Source organism: Rhamphochromis sp. 'chilingali' (genome assembly GCF_963969265.1).
Source record: "Rhamphochromis sp. 'chilingali' genome assembly, chromosome: 19".
NCBI lineage: Eukaryota > Metazoa > Chordata > Actinopteri > Cichliformes > Cichlidae > Rhamphochromis > Rhamphochromis sp. 'chilingali'.
In genome coordinates, this window is record NC_137946.1 from 4,823,470 (window position 1) to 4,844,041 (window position 20,572).

Below are 20,572 nucleotides of genomic sequence, written 5' to 3' on the forward strand. Positions count from 1 at the left end.
TAATCCACACTGTACCCTTCAAGCTAGGTCTCAGATAAGTACACTGAACCTGTGTGTGCACTTAACTGCACAGACTTTTTTTTTTATTGGTAACTGTAAAGCAAAACATTTTAAATGTTACTGAAAACACAACTGATAGGATGTCCTGAACACCCAGAAAATTTCACTTGACATACAATAAAATGAACCCATGACCTGATTCCATCATTGCACAAATGTTAAAAACGGGTACGGTTTGGCTGCATGTGATCCACAGCTTTGTACTCAAAGTAACTCAGAGTAACTGCGAGGGAACATAATCAGCTGCAGAGAAGCCACTTCAAGAGTTTTCATACTGTGTGATAGAGTGAAAATCATGCAAGGCAGAACGTTGCCAAAAGTGAGTGTAGTGAGTGGAATAAAGCTGCACGGACCCCGAGGGAGGGCAGGGTGACTGATGAGTTGACAAAGAGGGAAGTAGATGACTCATCTGGAGGTTCAATCTGTTGAAAGGTCCCTAAGTAATTGCCTGGTGCCACTAGATATTAGACTGAATGAGTTTTTGTCTTTGCACAGGGGGCACGTGGACCAAAGCAGAAAGTCTGCTCAGACACGTTTCTGCACACAGTGAGACATCAGAAATATACGAAGAAGGCCAGAGAGGCCAAGCTACTTCCACAAAGCATTTTCACAACATTGTAACCCTCCATACCAACTTAGGGCTGCTCTTCCTTACCATTGAGCATCTTTCATAGATGAAAGGCCCCATCTAGTGGCGGAAAGTGGTAAGTACAACAGCGTTAGTGGTTTTGCACTTGTTTGTTTTCATCCATTCCAATAGAGACTAAAAGCAGCAGCTCACAGCTTTGTTTATGTCACATGAAAAATCAGTGATTCTGCACATGGAACCTGAACTTTTGCGCTATGAGACAACAGCACATCAGCTGGCAACTACACTTTATCATTTCAAAGTTCAAATTGTTTTTTTAGTAACTGAATCATTTGATCTTTGTTTATTTATCATTCATAAATAAATAATAATGCTCCAAAGGATAGAGCAGTTCATGAGGAGCCACTGGTAGGAATGAACTAAACCAAACCAACTTGTCAGTGTATTGAGACACTGCTCTGTATAAGTTCTGTGTGCTACAGGGCTCCATTGTGCCTCAGGAGGTACACTTGACCTTCTATTATTTTGAAGGTCTGTAGTTTGATCCCCTGTTTTCTCGAGTCCACATGCTAAAATGAGACACACACTTGTTAGAGTGTGTGCGTCTAATAATTAGCAAAAGTTTATGGCATAGACTAAAGTGCTAAATGAATGAATGAACTAAAAAGTACGACATAAACATGAGTCTGTTTATCCTTTAGTAAAAACTATAAGCCACAGTTTATGCTGACTTAGGTATTTCTCCTTCTTACGTATCTTTTGTCCTGATACTATAAAAACTTAAACGAATCCTTCGGAAAGCAGCCTCCAAATTGTTTTCTTAAAATATAAACTTTTTAAAAACAAATGTTTTTGTGAGTAAATGAGTTTAAAACACAGACAAAATATAGATGGGTGACAACACTGAACACACTGATGGTTCAGGACTACAAGTTGTTGAAAGTAGCAGATTAAAAAACAACTCCACAGGATCACTTGTGGGAGTTCTGTAGTTTTTTAAATAGTATTTTTACTAGTATTTTATAACTTAACCCCACCCACTAAGTGCCGTGGGGTTAGGTTAGCTGGTCATTCAAAAAAGCTCACATAACTGTGCGTAGTTAAATCTCATTCATTTCCACCATCATCTCATGAAAACGGATGTTTTTATACATTTTTTTGCCACAACTGATTTTCCTATTTCAAAAGTGACATTTCTGCTGTTTACCTGACAAAGAGGCTCCGCTCATGCTCTCCGCTGCCATGGCCAGGAGATGAGCAAAGTTAGCACTGTCATTAGTGTAGCAGCTGTCCACGGAGCTGATGAGGCTGGTTCGGGCACTGGACAGGTTGCTGTCCATGACTGAGCTGATCGTGTTCCACAGAGAGCTGTCCCATTCGCTGTAGCAGGAGGAAGGCGAGCTCTGACGGCAGGCATGACGGAGACTATTTAATGGAGGTTCGGGCTCAGTGAAGGCGTCGTGCACCTGAGCAGAGCGAGTCGGCCCGCAGATGTAATTCAGCGTCGAGGCAAAATGACGGGACAGGGAAGGACGCTGCTCTGGCAGGGCACTGCTGACACAAAGGAGCAGAATGGTCAGCTACAGTAACTGTGCATGCATCTGTATGTAGGCTGCATACAGGAGAAACTAAGCCGATACGCAGAATAATATCATGGAATAGTCATTATAGTGTTCACCTTTGCTCAGTGCTGACTGTAAATGGATTCATTATGGCTTTACCTGCATCTCTCTGGTTTAGGAGTGAGCTCCAGGTACTCAGCAGCTTCCTGTGCTGTCAGCATGCTGCCCTGTTCATCACTCTGTGACACAGAAGATAATGCAGTGCACAGGTGGCTGTAGGATGGGCAGATGTTCTTGTTGCTGGGTCCCAGTTGTCCATGGGGGCCTGATGCAGGACACACTGACTGAAGAGAGCCCATGTCCATTGTTAGCTTTGTGGAACGACTAGAGCTGAGGGAGACGCAAACAGACTGTAAGACTTGTGTCTTTTTTTTTTTTCTGTCAAACAACCTTTAGAAATACAGGAAACCACTGTATACATCACACTGTATAAATGGTATCACTGATTTTTATGCTTTCTTCTCACATTTTGTTAAACATAACGTAACACAAGCTTAACAAAATATATCATGTAAGACTTAATGTATGATTTTATTGAGGTTAGAAGTGCTCGTAGCTGCAATTCATTGTCACAGGAAGTTTTTTTTTTACATAAAATATATTTATGAAAATGTGAAATTAGATAGCTAAGTTAATAAAGTGAACCACCACTTGTTCATAAAAATTGTTGTTGCTGTCTTTATCTCCTTTATTTAATCAATTCGCAAGCAGAGGTCAGACACAAACACTATTCATGCCAATAAGCTTATTCTTAGCTGTCTTTATCTTTGTACCTTTCTATACATAAAAGTCTACCAACTACATAAAGAAAAGAATAACCATTCAAATATGATAAAAGAAAAAAAACTTCAGAGCTTTGACTTTTCTGCTCTGTATAGTAATTAGGTTCTACACAGGAATGGTAAATGGTAAATGGCCTGTATTTGTATAGCCCTCTACTTAGTCCCTAAGGACCCCAAAGCGCTTTACACTACATTCAGTCATTCACCCATTCACACACACATTCACACAGTGACTTGTAGGAAGTGACTTGTAACAGAGTGCTAAACAGAGAGCACAAGAAGTCAGTGACAAGAAAAGACCACCACGTTAAACTATTCCATGTTTCAAAGCGAGTACCTAGTACAAGGGCAAAAACAACCTGGTATGTCTGTGATATAGTGTAATGCTTTGTAAGCAAGTACAGAGAATATAAAAGATTTGTTTAACATGCAGCTGAACATTGATCTGTGCGTTTGACTTCTGCAAATTAAAAAAACAAAACAAATATTTGACTCTATTCAACAATTTAGTGAATTTCTTCCTAATTATGAAATATTGAGTTAATCCTTTAATATGTGACACGATGTCAAAGAAGCCTTTAACTAACAAAATAAATCAGTTCATCCTCATTTATGTCCATGCAAACCAATATCTGAAACAACTCCCTGAGGTCCTTCAATACTAGACTAATACAGAATAGACTACTACAAAAATAAACAAGTAGTTGAACTGATCAAAATGTTCTGCATCAGGCAGCTTAATTACTGGAAGTACTGGGATCAGTAACAACCACAATTATAAATATACAAGGTGTCATAAATTAATGACAACTTTACTGGTTACACTTCCAAACTAGCAGTCTTCTTGTGTCCTGTGTTTTAAACTCAGTGTTACACATATCTGCAAATAGGATCCTTATCATTGTTCTCCTTAAGTGTTTCCACTAAAGTGGGCACTTTCTGGGACAGAAACATACTCAAAGCACCGAAGTCTAAGTCATCGCTGGCCATTAATGGATGGCTAAAAAAATAGAAGATACATGGCAGGAAGCAGGAAAACTTTGCTAGATTTTTTAACATTTCTTCTGGTTATTTGCATAAAACAACTGAAACATTGCATAGAAAGAAATATTAAAATACACACTACTGTAATGCTTTGCAACCAGAGGGGCAGGACATATCCAGGAGGTATGAGAGAAGGTGGGAGGATTTGTACTGTTGTAGGATATTTACAATATAAAGTGAATTGAGGACATTGTTGTTGTCGTCTGGTGCTATGTAAATAAAACTGAACTGAATTTCAGTCTTTCATTCTGGACTAGCTAGCTAACATTTTCAGAGGGCTCAAAGTTCCCACTGTGACAAAACTAAAGCATACTACTGTCCAACTGAGTGAACCACAATCACATCTATTTAACAATTTCAGAGTTTGAACAGTGTGTCCCAAACTGACTTGAGGGTCATATTAAGGTTAATCTCACATCGCTGTCACAGTGACAGCTAGTGTCTGCTACAGATTAGTAAATACATTCTGTTTTTATCAGTGGAATTGGAGAGGTTACAAAAACAGAGGTTTTACTGTTGAAGAGTTTACTGTTACTCTTCAAAAGTACCTGAACAAACAAACTCACAGCCTTAGAGTTAAAGGTAGTCTGCATTCTAGCTGCACTATAGGAAGGAAATATCCTGTATTATATAGATAATGTACTACCTTTATGCCAACTAAACTATCCTAAAGACTGACGTATACACTGGTTTTTATAGGGTTATCTGAAAACCTGCATTGTCAAGTCTAATTTTTCAGTTGCTGATGAGGAGTCAGAAACAACTAAATCTGTTTTTTTTTTTCATTATTCCCCTTCTACACAACACCTGCATTTCCCAGAACAACATCTCCATTCAACCCTCTAACACCCAGTCTGAGTGTTTATCTCACCCTCCATCTGAGGTGAGGCTTTGCGTGTCAGTGGCGTCCTCGGTGGGTACTGGGGGAGGGGGCAGCAACATGTTCATAAGATGTAGTGATGCTGAGTAATGCAGCAGACGAGGACAACCCACAGGTTTACCACTGTCTGGATGTCCACCTGGATACACCATAGCAAACCATAGCAAAGTATAATTATCCAATAATTCCTTTTATTCCAGATTCTATAAGCATATTTTTAAATTTCGGGACTACAAAAAAGTTTGATCTGTGTACAAAATGTTTTTTACACTTCCACGAGGTTTGTGGACAATAATGATTTAATTACACAGATTGAAAGTACCGTGCTGGAGAGCTGGTATGTGACTATGTCCCTGGGTTCTTGTTGAAAGTATAGGGACACTGCTCACTGCCTGCAGCTCTGTGGAGAAAACCAATTGGCCAATTCACGTTACTCAAGAAAGAAAGAAATTAACACTGCATTTCCAGATATCCACTGTTCCATATCTACCTTGCTTGCTGTGGTTCTTTTCCCATGATTCCCTTAGCACACCCATCTTGGGCTGGGGTCGTATGGCCTGTTTCCATGGCAGAGCCTCCCTGCTGATGATGGGTGAGGGCTTGCTGGCAGGATGAGTAAATATCTGGATAGTTTCGGCTCCTTCTTTGTGGGGCAAACCATGAGACATTTTAGTGACACGTCCCGGACTGTTGAAGGTCTTAAGACCACTGCCCATGAGGTCCACGTAAAAGGTGCCGTAGACACCGCAGCTATCGGTCACAATGGGAACGGTCGACTCCAGGCAGCTGCTGTCCTTCTTGGATGAGACTGGGAGGCCTAAGAAAACAGAGAGATTTATAAGAACACAAGTAGAACAAAAGGCTGCATCCCAAATTGCAAAATACTGCATGGGTTTAAAAGGTTTCTATGTTTCACGCATTGGGCCACAAAGTCAAGCTCGGCAGTAATCCCAGAAATGAGTTGAACAAACACAGCTGTCAAATCTTATATACGACGAACTATCTGAGCGGCTTTAGCCTGCACACAGATGCCTAAGAATCTTACAGATGTAGCACCTTCAAGCTGTTCTACAACCATCACTTCTTTTCAGGCTTTGTCTTTCTAATCACTGTAGTAGCTGTGGCCATTAAGGCCTGTTCTGTTCTACTCTGGGTCTTGCTGCTGCTTTCCCTTCTTGCAGCTTCATGTGGCACAGCCATAAGGTGGTTAGCAGTGTCACTTCCTGGTTTGAACCTCAACTGGAGTTTGCAACTCTGTGGAGTTTGCATGGTCTCCCTGTGCCTCTAGGTATCCTGGCTTCCTCCTATAGTGAAAAGGCATGCATACTGGGTTAACTGGATATTCTAAAATGACTGTGGATGTGAGGAAGCTAAAGATGGTCAATAAAAGAAGCTCTGCATAAATGTGTCTGTTCATCTCAAACAGTGCTGTCATAAAGCTCCTCCCATGTTTGGATCCAGTCTTTACATTACTGCCATCTTGTGGCTACATTTAGGTATTGTCACTGAAAGCTGTGCTTATGCTCACTGGAAACTGAGCACAAAGTATACCGGCTCAGCTATCACTGCTCTGGAATCAGCTAGGATCTCCACTTTGTATGAAAACGCAGTTTGCATTAGCCAGTAAACATGCTTTGGTGATTCAGCATCAGAACAGTTTCAAATTAACATCCAATTAAATGTCTGCCCACCTGCTGTGCCAACACTCCACAGTCATTTTCATTAATATTTGGATTCCCCGCATAGATATTGACAGTTTACCTGTACTTAAAATGAGCTCAATATTAAACATATCCAGGATTAATAGTAATTCTTTTAACACCGATGGAGTGTTTACAGTGAAAATAGAATATCAATCATATATATTTCATTTTTGTTTGAGCAATTTGTATATATTAAAGCCATTTCTTATATTTTGTAAACTGTGTAATATATATTGTATTATTTAATTAGTTCAGTCTGTTACTGTTATTGTCTTGAAGCAAATGTAGCCAAATAATTTCCTCAGGGATTCATAAAGTATTCTGATTCTAAACTGCCTTTCTGTACCACAGTCACCACACGCCTCTCGTGTACATACAATGTTACACACAGTGTAATGTCTATGTGAGAATAGCACATGTTGTAGTCCAGTAAATTCAATCCAGCAGCACAATTTCAGACAATGTCCTAACCTAATTCTCCAGATTGTTTTACATGACGTCTGAAAACAGCTTATGTAGCATCATCAGAATCATTGGTTGATTTTTTTCGTTTCCTCAACTGTAAGCAAAAAATCTTTGGTGGATTTTAAGAGGTCACCACGAACCCAAACAAGTAAATCTAGTCAGGTCTGCTGTAGGACAGCAGTTTGGGAGAAAGAAGTCATCATCAGTCTACTGTTTTGCAGTCCATACTCACTGGTGCTTCGGATTCCTGGGTGATGCTGACCTTGGGCCCATAGGTCATGGTACTTTTGACTCAAAGAAGGTCTCCAGCCTCCGGGGATCCACGGTGAATCTGGAGCTGCCATCCTGGAGAGAAACCAAATCAAACCAAAATGAACTCGCCAAAACGTCAAATATTAGAGACGTTTTTATGCTGTAGCATAGATTCATTATCTCCATATAATATTTATAAGAATCTCACTTTGTGTTCTCTACCATGGATACCGTGGAATTCTTGTTAACAAATGGCTTTTTGCTTTTGAATAGTACAAAACACTCTGACAGTAGAGGGGAAGATGAAGCATGTTCGATCCCCGTCTGCTCCAGTCTGCATGCAAGCTACTAACCCCGAGCTGCTTCATATGAATACGTGTGAATGTTTGGTAGGAGAAGTGCTTGTGCAAGTTATGTAAAGCGCCGTAAGTGCTCAGAGTAGAAAAGCGTTATATAAGAAGCAGTGGTGCTCTAGTATTTACCTAACCATAGTCATGTCAGAGGCTGGCACATCCCGAGTTTGAATAAGAAGGCAGCAGTACTGCAAACCATGCAATGATGGAAGCAAGAGAAAAAAATGAAGGTAACTTGGAACAATTTTGAACTTTTTTTAGAGTGAATGCAGCCATCTACGAAGCGCCTTGAGGCGACTTTTGTTGTGATTTGGCACTATATAAATAAAATTGAATTGAATTGAATTGAGGGGTTGGTGAGTTTATTTTCTACTAAAAGTTGTAACACCATTTGGTGGTTTCTGTTCAATATTTTGTGATGCTCGTGTTTCGAAGGGTTAGGTCACTCAGTAATTCCTGTGTAAAGTATTGAGTCAGTAAAAGGAGTCGTTCCCTTTAAAGCTCACACAGATAGATTTAGGAAAGTACTGGATGGAGGAAAAGCAAAGAGGACTGGTTCTTACGTAGTGCTTTTCACTAACATTCACAGATGAACGTGTAACACACGATACTTTACCACTACTGAATGTAGAGAAAGTTAGGATCTTAGGCTTATGGCCTCTAGGAATCGACTAAGGAGCGAATGACACACAGCTAAAAGAACAGTCAACATTTATTCAAAACAAAACCAAAAACAGTCATTCAACAGTTCACAACAGTTCCAATTGTCCATATTTGTCAGTCTGTGTATTCAGTTTTAGAGTTCAGAGTTCAGTGTTCAGAGTTCTTTTCAGTTCAGGTGTGTGAGTGTGTGTGTATAGTGTTAATGTTAGTAGTACTACCCGGGTAGTGTATTGTTCTGAGATCTCATAAGCTTATCTGTCAAGAAGTAACGCAGTTGTCACTTCTAAGTAGGCTGGAAATCTTTCCTGCATCGCAGCTGGGGATCCGGAATCCTGGCTCGCAACTTTAGACTCCAACAAAAAAACCAACCGGAAATGAACAAAAAACACAAAAACAGAGGTACATCAGCATCAACAAAAAGTGTCCGCGTTTCCCAACAAGCGGAAAAGTAAAATCCAATTTGTGTCTTCACACACAATCCTTGTTCAAGAAAAAGGTTAAGGAAAAACTCTGTGAGTAGCTCCGACCAGCATACGTAGCCTTAGCGCTATTCTCCTTCTCTATAGTTCTCAACTCAAGTTCACAAGCACTAAACAATCTCATAGTGCCACCTACTGACATTCTTGGGGAACAGCAGTTCATTTTCATGAGGCAGATTTTAGGTGGGTTACATCCCTCCCCCCCTAAATGGGCATGCATCCCTGCATGACAGCAGTCACTTTAAATGGTTTTTACTCTACCAACACATGGGGAAGGGTTTGAGTCAAGGGCATGTGAAAAAACCTGATCAAGACTGTTTAAAAGAGAATGCATCACTAATGTTAAGGGATTTCCCAAGGTGTTGTAGGTTAGTCTGCTAGGTTCAGTCCTGTTCCTAGTTGACCGCCTGATTTCTCTTGTTTCTGGAGGTTTTTCATCTTTAGCAACTTCTGCCTCCAATCCATATCTATCACTCCCCTCTTTTCCATCCGACAACCCGGTTGTTTCAGTTTGGTACTGCTCCTGAGTTACGTCAATAACCTTTTCCAAAGGTTCAACATCATTTTCTGTAGCTGGATCTATATCAGCACATGAATCATGAACAGATGAATATTCCTCATTAACAATAACACCTGTTTCTTTCATTGGAGGGTCATTTCCAATGTCATTTCCACTAGAACCTTGAAGTGAACCATCGCCCTCATCCAGCTCCACGGGTGCAGAATGAAACTCCTTTACTGCAGGGTTTAGATCAGACTCGTCCCGGTCCACACTTTGTTCTGACACAGACTCAGTTGCTTTGGGGATTTCACTGACAGTAATGAAAGCCGGGTAATTGACTTCTTCGTAAACTACTGGAAAGTCATAATCCACAATGTCATTATCACCCAGATAATGATAGTCTCCTTCAACTTCAGAAAATGGATTCTCTTTGGAGGTGTCGCCTTTGGGTGTCTCTTTCTCTTGGCTTCCATGACTGGGTTCGATTGGCGCTGAGCATGACAGAAACCCACACGGTAACAGTAAGTCTCTATGCAGTGTCCTCTCAGGCCCATCTGACTTGAGTGGAGCAACAACATATACAGGAGAGTCATTGAGCTGTTTTACAACTTTGTAGACCGTCTGACTCCATCTGTCAGCTAGTTTGTGTTTCCCTCGTATTCCAACATTCTTGACAAGAACACGATCTCCAACCTCCAAGGTGGATTCTCTCACTTTTAGATCATATCTTGACTTATTGCGTAGGGCAGCTTTCTCGCTATGTTCCACAGCAAGTTTGTAACTTTCCTGTAGGCTTTCCCTGAGCTTCTTCACATATTCACTGTGAGTTACACTGTCCTGCCTACTCACATTAAGTCCAAAAGCCACATCAATTGGAAGATTTGGCTGTCTCCCAAACATGAGCTGATAGGGTGAATACCCAGTTGTGTCATTTTTTGTGCAATTGTAGGCGTGAGCCAATGGCTGCACATGATCACGCCATTTTAGTTTGTCGTCTTCTTGGAGTGTTCCAAGCATCCCTAGCAGTGTACGGTTAAACCGTTCTACTGGATTACCACGGGGATGATAGGGGGTTGTTCTTGATTTTTTTATGCCTAACATTTGGCATAAGTTTTTGATGACTGCAGATTCAAAATTACGGCCCTGATCACTATGCAACCGCTCTGGTATGCCATAGTGAATGATGAATTTGTCCCACAGGGCCTTGGCAACGGTCTTTTCCTTCTGGTCTGGAGTTGGCACTGCAACAGCAAACTTCGTAAAGTGATCCGTTATCACCAGAATATTCTTTGTTCCTCGGCTATCAGGTTCTAGAGACAAATAGTCCATGCACACCAACTCAAGTGGTCGACTGGTTTTAATATTTACCAGTGGGGCAGATTTCTCAGCTCTAGCCTTGCGGCGGATGCACCTTTCACATGTTCTGATTTTCATTTCAACATCTAGGAACATTCGGGGCCAAAAGAAACGTGTTCTCACAAGGTCAACAGTTCTTTCCAATCCCATGTGACCTACTGCATCATGAAGACTTTCAAGAGCTACTTCCCTGTACTCCTTCGGAAGCACTAGTTGAAAAAGAGTCTGGCCCTGGCTCACTCGTTTCCGGTACAAGACATTATCTATTAGGGACAACTGATCCTGTACTCTTAACATGAGTTGGACTTCCCTTTCCTCCTTTTGCCTAAGACGATAGGAAAGGCGTTTTCCTGTATGGACAAGGTCTATGACTCTGCTTATTATAGGGTCACGCCTTTGTTCTGCAGCCCAATCTTGTTGGGAGAGTTGAGGAAGAGTGCTAGTACCAGTCAGAATGTCGGCTTGAACAAACTCGTCAGGTATCGCACTTGCATCCACTGCCAAACACTCCACTGCAGCAGGTAAGTAGTAGCAGTAGTGGTAAGTAGTGTCAGGAGATATGTGTACTTGGTGCTTCTCGCATACAGCTTTTAGAGCATCCTTTGGAAATGTTGCACTATTTCCCTCTTCCGTAAACTTTGCAATGAATTGCTTTACTCTCTCATCCTCAGCAGTTGTACTGTCATCAGTTTCAACAGAAACATGCGGCCGTCTCGATAATCCATCCGCATCCTGATTTCTTTTTCCGGCTCTGTACTGTATGTTGAAATTGAAATTCGACAAAGCAGCAAGCCATCGATGTCCAGTTGCATCAAGTTTAGCAGATGTTAACACGTAGGTCAGTGGGTTATTGTCAGTCATGACAGTGAAGTCAGCTCCATACAAATAATCAGCAAACTTGTCAGTAACTGCCCACTTCAACGCAAGAAATTCAAGTTTGTGAGTGGGGTACCTTCTTTCACAGTTAGACAGCCCTCTGCTAGCATAGGCAATGACTCTTAACCGACCATCTTCTTCCTGGTATAGGGCTGCACCAAGTCCATGTGAACTGGCATCGGTGTGTAAAACATAGGCTTTTCTGGGGTCAGCAAACCCAAGCACTGGTGCAGATGTCAACTTCTCAATGAGGGTCGTGAAAGCTTCCTCACATGAGGGAGTCCATTTCTCATTAAAAGGACTGTTCAAGTCGCCGTTTGACGGTGATTTGTGGTGTTTCAGCTTCCTGGCAGGGACATAACCAGCTGTCAAATCATTCAATGGCCTAGCAATTTTAGAATAGTCTTTGACAAACCTGCGATAATAGCCAGTGAAGCCTAAAAATGACTTCAGTTCTGACAGGTTTGTGGGTCTGGGCCATGTGGTGAGGGCAGATATTTTATCAGGATCAGTCTTCACTCCCTGTTCTGAGACAATGTGTCCTAAATACCTCACTGACTTTTGGAAAAAGTGACATTTCTCAGGTGAAAGTTTGAGACCAAATTCTTTTAGTCTGTTCAGAACTCGCAGGAGCCTTTCTTCATGTTCCTCCAAAGTATTGGAGAACACTATAAGATCATCAAGAAAGACCAGTACTTCCTTGAGGTTCATGGAGCCCATGCATTTCTCCATAACTCTTTGAAAAGTGCTTGGAGCATTAGTGACTCCTTGGGGCATCCTGTTGAATTCCCAAAACCCCATGGGTGTGACAAAAGCCGTCTTGTGTTTATCCTCTTCTTCCACCTCTACCTGGTAATATCCAGACTTTAAATCCATAACAGAAAACCATTTGGATCCTGACAGAGCTGTAAATGCCTCTTCTATATTGGGCAAGGCATAAGCGTCTTTGATCGTCTGGTTGTTCAACTTTCTGTAATCCACACAAAGGCGGATCTGCCCATTTTTCTTTTTCACAACTACAATTGGTGAAGCAAATGGACTCTCGGACTCTCTAATAATGTTGCTGTTGCACAGCTGCTCCAAATGAAGGCGGACAGCTTCATAATCAGAGGGATGAATGGGCCTTGGCCTTTGTTTAAAAGGCGTTGGATCAGAGAGCCGAATCTTATGTCTCACCACTGTGGTGTGACCATAATCAAGTTCACCCCTAGCAAAAACATCAGACACGGAATTCAGCTTCTCGGCGATCCTGTCTTTCCACTCGTTTGACAGGGGTGAGTCACCAAAATCGAACTGGATTTTGTCACTTGGTTGTACTTCGTGGGTGGTGTAACACTGAGCATGTTTCTGCTCTGAACTTCCAGTTCGATTCATACATTCAGACCTCGCAGGAGAAACTGAAAGTGGGACAGATATCGCTGCCAAAGGACGGTGAGCTGGCAGAATGATATCATGCGTTGTCTCATTTTTTAGGAGAATGGGAACTTTGAAGGATGTCTGTCGTGGCTTTGACATTACATAGCTGGAAAATATCAAGCCACCTGGTAGGCTGGACTGGCTGTGGGGTTCGACTAGAAGAGTGGATCCAGGGCCTGCACAGACATTTCTGACACGACCATTTAAGGCTATTTTCTGACCAGCTGGAATTACTAAGTTGGTTTTACATTGTGACTTGACTGTCCCCACAAAACTATCAGTTTTTGTTTTACTTCTGTAGATAGCATGCAAATGTCTAATGAGAGGGGCGTAAGCACAATGCTCAGGAATGGTCATTTGCTCATTGAAGTCCTCATACAAGACGTCAAGGGCATTTGTACCAATGAGGACTGGAATTTCCGAATTTGCTCTGTGATCTGGGACAATTAAAGCTAGAATAGTTACAACTTTGTCCTTCCCCGTGAAACTCTGTGGGAAAGTGATGTCAACTTCAATGTACCCAAGATAAGGGACAATTTGGCCTGCAGCACCTTCAACCTCTAACAGATCATTTAATGGCAAAAGAGGATGAGAAGGTAAGTGGGTCAACTGAAATGATTTTGAAATTGTGGTAACCTGAGACCCTGAATCAATGAGGCAACCATGTGATAGTTCCCCAATCTTAACCTCTGCAAGAGATCTTGATCCAACTAATCTATTTGGAAGGTGATTCGGAATGGATTCAGCATGTTGTTGTTTACTTTGACATCTCTGTTCTGACTTGGGACTATTGTGAATGTTCTTGGTTCCCGTATGTCCCCTTACCGGAACCTGCTCCAGTTTAAAGCTTGACCCTGCTGCTGGGCTTTCCATTCTTCCTGTCTGGCTTTTAGTTCTTTGTACTTTTGATCAACCACAGCCTTGTTTATAGCATTTTCACAGTTCCTGGCTATGTGGCCGTCTTCACCGCACCTAAAACAGAACCAAGCCTTGGGCTCAGCTCTCACTTGGGTTCGTGGTGGAATTTGGTGTACCAGAGTTTCAATTACAGGTACGGGTGGCTCTTGTGTTGTTTCCATTGCTTTAACTTGTCGCTTTCTTTGCTTTTTAGATGGTTTTGTCATCAGTTGCAATTGCAGTTCTGCAACCTGCTTCTTTAGACTCTCAGTTTCAGAGATATAGGCCTGCAATACACTTGCACTTGGGTCAGTGTGATGTGGGAAGTCAGGGACAGAATGCATGTGTGCAATTGGTTTTATCTTGGTAGGCCCAAAATGACGTTGCATCCGGTCCAGCTTAGAAGCCCTTCTGTCCTCTTCAGTCCTCAGCTCTAGCAGAAGCTCTGCAAACTCAGGCGTGGTCTCTTTCTTTAGTTCCAGTTGCAGGACCAAGTTATGGTCCCAGCAACCCCGTTTGAACTGCTTTAGCAAATGTCGACTTGCATCTGCTGGAATCACACCATTCCTGCTTACAGCAGTGTTAAGGAGAGCTTGCAGCCTCTGTAGGTAATCAGAAGCTTTCTCACCTGGATTTTGATTTGTGTTCAGGAACCTTGCAAATATCTCCTCACCATCCTCCACAAGACCATATGCAGAATCTAACAGCCTGACATATTCTCGTGGATGTGCTGAATAACCAAGTTGCTTCACAACATCTGATGCTGGGGGAAGAAGACTCTCTAGTATTTTCCTCCGCTGAATGTCAACTGGAGTGCCATCATTGAACATTAGTTCAACATGTAAACACCACGTTTCAAAATCCACTTCTCCGGGGGTTTTTGGCACACGGCCTGAGAATGAGCGTAACCATTTGGATTGGCCATGTGTAGCGACAGAGTCATTTCTGATTACATGTTCCACTACTATACGCTGTATCTCTGGTGGGTTTGTTACTTCATCTGTCACCACTGGAAGTCTGGTTGGAGTAGTCTTTGGTTTAACAACTCTACAAGTCTGAGATTTAGTTGAATGGGTGACTGGCTGGGATGTAAGGGGCCGTCTGTGGTTGTACTTTAACTTTTCTGTCTTTATCAAGGGTGTAGTACTGTGGTCAGAATAACTGTCAACACTTTCATCACTTGAGTCAGCCAAAACAGGGTCTGGAGTTTGATGGAGTGCTGGTATTTCAATGCGACTAGCCTGCCATTTTACATTCTTGTTGGTCACATTTTCAATCTCAAGGGGAAAATCTGACTCGTTATCCCCCATTGTAATCTCTGACTCAAACTCAGCAATAACAGTTTCCCCACAATCTGGTTGTGCATTTGGGACCCTCAGAATCCTTGTTACCACCCCATACTTCTCTAAGGAAGCAATAATATCAGCATCAGAATCGAAACTAGTAACTCCAGTAATACTGATGGAACGTTTAAAATCCACCCCGTAATTCTGTACCAAATCCATCTCTTTTCAATGTTGTCTTAGTTGAAAGCTTATCACAATAAATCACAATCTCAAAATTAACTATGCTATTGCAGAATGCTATAATTTCAATATTAGCTGTGTCTTAATCGCTCCTGGCTGGCTCGCCACGAAAAGGTACTATGTAACACACGATACTTTACCACTACTGAATGTAGAGAAAGTTAGGATCTTAGGCTTATGGCCTCTAGGAATCGACTAAGGAGCGAATGACACACAGCTAAAAGAACAGTCAACATTTATTCAAAACAAAACCAAAAACAGTCATTCAACAGTTCACAACAGTTCCAATTGTCCATATTTGTCAGTCTGTGTATTCAGTTTTAGAGTTCAGAGTTCAGTGTTCAGAGTTCTTTTCAGTTCAGGTGTGTGAGTGTGTGTGTATAGTGTTAATGTTAGTAGTACTACCCGGGTAGTGTATTGTTCTGAGATCTCATAAGCTTATCTGTCAAGAAGTAACGCAGTTGTCACTTCTAAGTAGGCTGGAAATCTTTCCTGCATCGCAGCTGGGGATCCGGAATCCTGGCTCGCAACTTTAGACTCCAACAAAAAAACCAACCGGAAATGAACAAAAAACACAAAAACAGAGGTACATCAGCATCAACAAAAAGTGTCCGCGTTTCCCAACAAGCGGAAAAGTAAAATCCAATTTGTGTCTTCACACACAATCCTTGTTCAAGAAAAAGGTTAAGGAAAAACTCTGTGAGTAGCTCCGACCAGCATACGTAGCCTTAGCGCTATTCTCCTTCTCTATAGTTCTCAACTCAAGTTCACAAGCACTAAACAATCTCATAGTGCCACCTACTGACATTCTTGGGGAACAGCAGTTCATTTTCATGAGGCAGATTTTAGGTGGGTTACAAACGCATTACAGAGAGTTCAGTATCCTGTCCAAAAATGCTTAGTCATTAAGTTAAGGATCTGACCATCAACCTTCCAATAGGCAGAAGACCTGCTCTACCTTGTACCTATACTACACCCCCCCCCCAACATTTCTTTTCCAGGTGAATACTTTTAGGTGGTGAAAACAGATTTTGCTTCTGTTCCGCCTACTGCTTACTTCCTGTGCTTCTTCAACGCGCCATCAACTAAAAGCAGGTGTTTTTTTGTCTGTAAACAAACATCTAAGAGAATGAATGTAATACATTTAACCAGCTGTCTTACCAACACTTTAAAAGCTGACTTGCTGACTATAATTCAAAGTGGTTTGTATACATTCAAGACACTACTTGAATGAATGTAAAGCTGATTCATCCACACTTGGTTTTAGTGGTTTGAATGTATTCCTGTCACTTTATTGTCGCAACAGAATCGAATATGCGTCTTCTTTTCATTTTACCTGTGTTTTATAATGAGATCTTCACCGGCTAGTCTTCGCAAACCTAAAAATAAAGGAAGATATAGTATCAACAAAATATGCATATTATTGTTTATCACAAAGCCTTTGTGGGTGTATTGGAGGTTCAGCTTTTTCTTTTTACTATGGTGAACATTAAAGCCTTAAACTCATACCTTTAGCCTTGCCAGGTCTTGGTATCAGCTGACCGGTCCTGCTGTGGTGTCTGAAGAGACAGATCGCTGCACCCATCAGAACACACCACAAGACGGCGCCGATGCTGCCGAGCAACACAGGGTCCTGAAGAAAGGCCAGGACCGGGGACAAACGCCGCCTCTGGCTATCTGCCTCGGGTAGTCCACCTAACTGTGAGTCTGAGCAGCAGAATGGAAGCACATTATGAATGAATACAACCCAGTCTGAGAACACACGCTGGTCTTTATCTGTCCTGATACAGAAATAAAAAGTTGACAGCTGTATTGCTCACTGATGACAAATCCATGAGGGTCACTCAGCATTCCTACTCCAGCCCCATTGACTGCTGCTATGGTGACCCAGTACTGCTTCCCTTGTTTGAGGCTAGAGATATGAAGGCTCAGTTGGCTACTATCCACAGTCCAGTTTTGGTACTGCTGCTCTTCGGGCTCCACACACCACACCTGAAGAAAGTTTGCATCTTTAAGAGTGAGATTGAAGCTTGTATCCACCCCAAACATGATCAAAATCATTTGTGTGGATAAAGCTTTAATCACTAAACAATTCATCAGCTGCTCCACATGGACATACCAGTAACTGAGACTCCAGTTATAACAGAATAAAACATTCCTACTAAGAACCATGTGCTCTTCTTTATTAAATATTTAATATGTCTACAATACAACACATTTCTTCCATCACAAAGTTTGCCTCAGAATCTTAGTGCACAGTGATTGGTTAATCTGTTTCTTGTTCCACTTGCTGATTAATTCTTCCATATATTTGTATGCAGGACTGTTTGTATCCCATGTTTCCCTCTTAAAATGACTCCAGCATGATTCATTACAATCTGTAAGGATTTATGTTTCCCTGAGGGTTTCAACAGTCTGCTGAGCAGATAACTGTGTCGTGCAGTCCTACTGTAATTACCTGGTATCCCTGTAAGATCCCATTGTGGGTTACAGGAGGAGGAGGCTCCCAGCTCAGATGGATGGTGTTATTCTGCTCATGATTGACTGTTACTGACACAGCCCGAGGAGAGGCACTGGGCACTGTAAACAGAGCACTTATTATTACCAGCAAAACACAATGAATATTCTCACATCACAAAGATAAAGTAAAAACCTTTGTCACCTGTCTCAGAAACTCTCAGGTGCCGGGTGTTGCTCTCCCTCCCATATAAGCCGCTGCCATAAGGCCGAACTTTGAAATCATACTTGTAGCCTCTCTTTAGGGGGCCCACCTGAGCCTGGAAGCTGGGGAATGTCACCTTCTCTGCTGCCCAGTCTGAGCTGGCAGTGAGCAGAGAGCGATACAGAACCTCAAAGCCATCAAGGTAATGCGGCTGCGCTGGGAGTGACTGGAGCTGGTCAGGGAGAAAATACAATGTGGATCGTGTACGTGTCATACTCCTGCATTCTTTCTGACACGTGGTGCAACAGCTTTCCCTTACCTTCCACTGTAAGAAGGACATGTTAGAATCAGGGGCCATGACGGTGACGTTCTCCAGAATCACACGCAGGGATGACAGCTCTTTGTGGAGGTCTTTCTGCTCAGTGTTGGCAGCCTCTGGAAACACAAGTGGTTTATTCAAACCCATTGCATTAACCACAGATGATTGCAGCAGTGTGTGAGGACCTCTCTGTTGCTGGCCAGATTGTGCAGTGAAAATTCACTAGCCAACGTTAACCTAGAGCATACTTGTTTCATGAATTCATTCACACAGCAAGAATCTACCGCTGACATAGAACTGCAAGGTTTCTTTGAACACAAACATGTTCCTAAAGACTCTAAACTTACATTACAGATTCATAAAGTCTTTCCACTGATACTTCAAATCCCTCAATTGCTAACCAAAGGATAAACATCATTCTTCACCCTCATTTGGTGCAATGATGATGGTAGGGAGATTGCTAAACCCTCACAGCTGTTCAGATGGACGGAGATTTTGCAGTTATGAAGACCATAACATATGATTCACATGGTTCCCTCTCTGTTATTTTTCATTAACTGCTCAAATCTATGAGTAAACATTTTAACATCATGTGCATTGGACAGTGCAAAGATAAGGATTTTTTTATGGAGAGGTGTTTAAGAAAGGTGTATGAGATGAATAAATATCTTCAACTGTGGCATGCATAAGCACTTTAGTATCTGCAAGTGAGCATATTATAATGTCTGAAGCTGAACTAAGGTATTTTTTGCATCATATTTTTGCATATACAATTGTGGTAAGTTATTTTTCAGTTAGACAACAGATACTCGATGACAGAAAACACAGTTGATTGTCATGGACAACTCCAACACGAGTTTCAAAAACTGCTTCAACTCATTCAAATGCAAATGCATGCAGCAAAGCACGCCCACAGCTTATAAGATCTTACTCCAGAATGAGCAGCTGTGCTTAACATTTCTGCTATTCTTCAGCTTTTTACTGACCAAATCAGCTAATTTATGAAAAACACCTCTGCCTTTGCATCCTGTATATAATGTCACTTTGTTTTAATAAAAAACCTACAGCACGTTCTGGGAAATTACTGTTCTCTCCTTCATGTGCAGACCTTTGCACAAAGACGAACAATAATCTAATCACAAACCTACTTCCCAAGTGTGGACTTACTACAATCGCGTCTAAATTACAGAATTCAGAAGACTACAACTAAAGTCGTAGACACCACATGATGAAATGAATTAGTTTCAGCATATCAAATCATAACAATCATGTCTAAACTGTGGCTCTGACTGCTGTAAAACAGAAATGTCACTGTGTGAAGGAAGCACTCATTTCCTACACTTAGAGTAATCGTAGGAAAACATTCTGACGGCCCACACTGAAGCAGAGTGTTTTTAACATTCATCGAGTGATTGTAAAACACATGACACCAGATATATTTTAACAGCATTATCATGTAACCTCACCTTCAACTAGTAGCTGTGCACTGGCAGTGACCACACCCACATCATTGAGAGCAGTGCAGGTGTACTTCCCGGCATCCAGGGCTGTCACATAATGGATCTGGAGAGTCTGGTCTGGGTTTACGATGTACCTGTGTAAAGTAAAGTAAAGTGTAAAGTGTGCATGTTAGTCCCCGTAGGGAAATAGTTCCTCTGCATTTAACCCATTCACCCAGTGAAGCAGTGGGCAGCCACCAATGCAGCGCCCGGGGAGCAGTGTGTAGGAACGGTACCTTGCTCAGGGGTACCTCAGGGTAGCCGTTCAGTGGAGTCGAACCACCGACCTTCCGATCATGGGGCCACCACTCTACCTACTGAGCTATCCCTGCCAAATCCATGTGCACACATGGATTTGAAATTTCACGTCCCCCTCATCTCGTCTAAAAGAATCAACATTTAGACATAGCATAGATTCAACTGATTTCATTTACAAGCCTCCATATAACTTAACAGCTTGATGTAGACAAAGATTAAGAATAATTTGGACTTTTGAATTTGAAAAACAAAGACTGCTCTGAAGCGCAGTGCTTTTTGGTGTTTTGTGTCTGTTTTACATAAAATGTTAACACTTAAAATCGCCACAGTCTGCAATATTTCCACACCCATAAAGCATAAATGAATATT

General features: G+C 41.8%; 1 protein-coding gene across 3 annotated transcripts in view; it reads right to left on the reverse strand.

The window, feature by feature from the left end:
• Nucleotides 1-20,572, reverse strand: part of robo4 (roundabout, axon guidance receptor, homolog 4) — a 32,610-nt gene that overhangs the window by 1,595 nt on the left and 10,443 nt on the right. For all 3 annotated transcript variants that reach the window (XM_080866428.1, XM_080866427.1, XM_080866429.1), the window contains exons 6-18: nt 19,913-20,040; nt 18,447-18,562; nt 18,128-18,359; nt 17,924-18,045; nt 17,286-17,457; nt 16,975-17,172; nt 16,802-16,844; nt 7,378-7,490; nt 5,468-5,794; nt 5,300-5,377; nt 4,969-5,116; nt 2,371-2,601; nt 1,857-2,200 (exon numbers count right to left, since the gene is read on the reverse strand). In XM_080866428.1, coding sequence (XP_080722554.1) covers nt 1,857-2,200; nt 2,371-2,601; nt 4,969-5,116; nt 5,300-5,377; nt 5,468-5,794; nt 7,378-7,490; nt 16,802-16,844; nt 16,975-17,172; nt 17,286-17,457; nt 17,924-18,045; nt 18,128-18,359; nt 18,447-18,562; nt 19,913-20,040 — 2,252 coding nt within the window. The remainder of the gene's footprint in view (nt 1-1,856; nt 2,201-2,370; nt 2,602-4,968; nt 5,117-5,299; nt 5,378-5,467; nt 5,795-7,377; nt 7,491-16,801; nt 16,845-16,974; nt 17,173-17,285; nt 17,458-17,923; nt 18,046-18,127; nt 18,360-18,446; nt 18,563-19,912; nt 20,041-20,572) is intronic.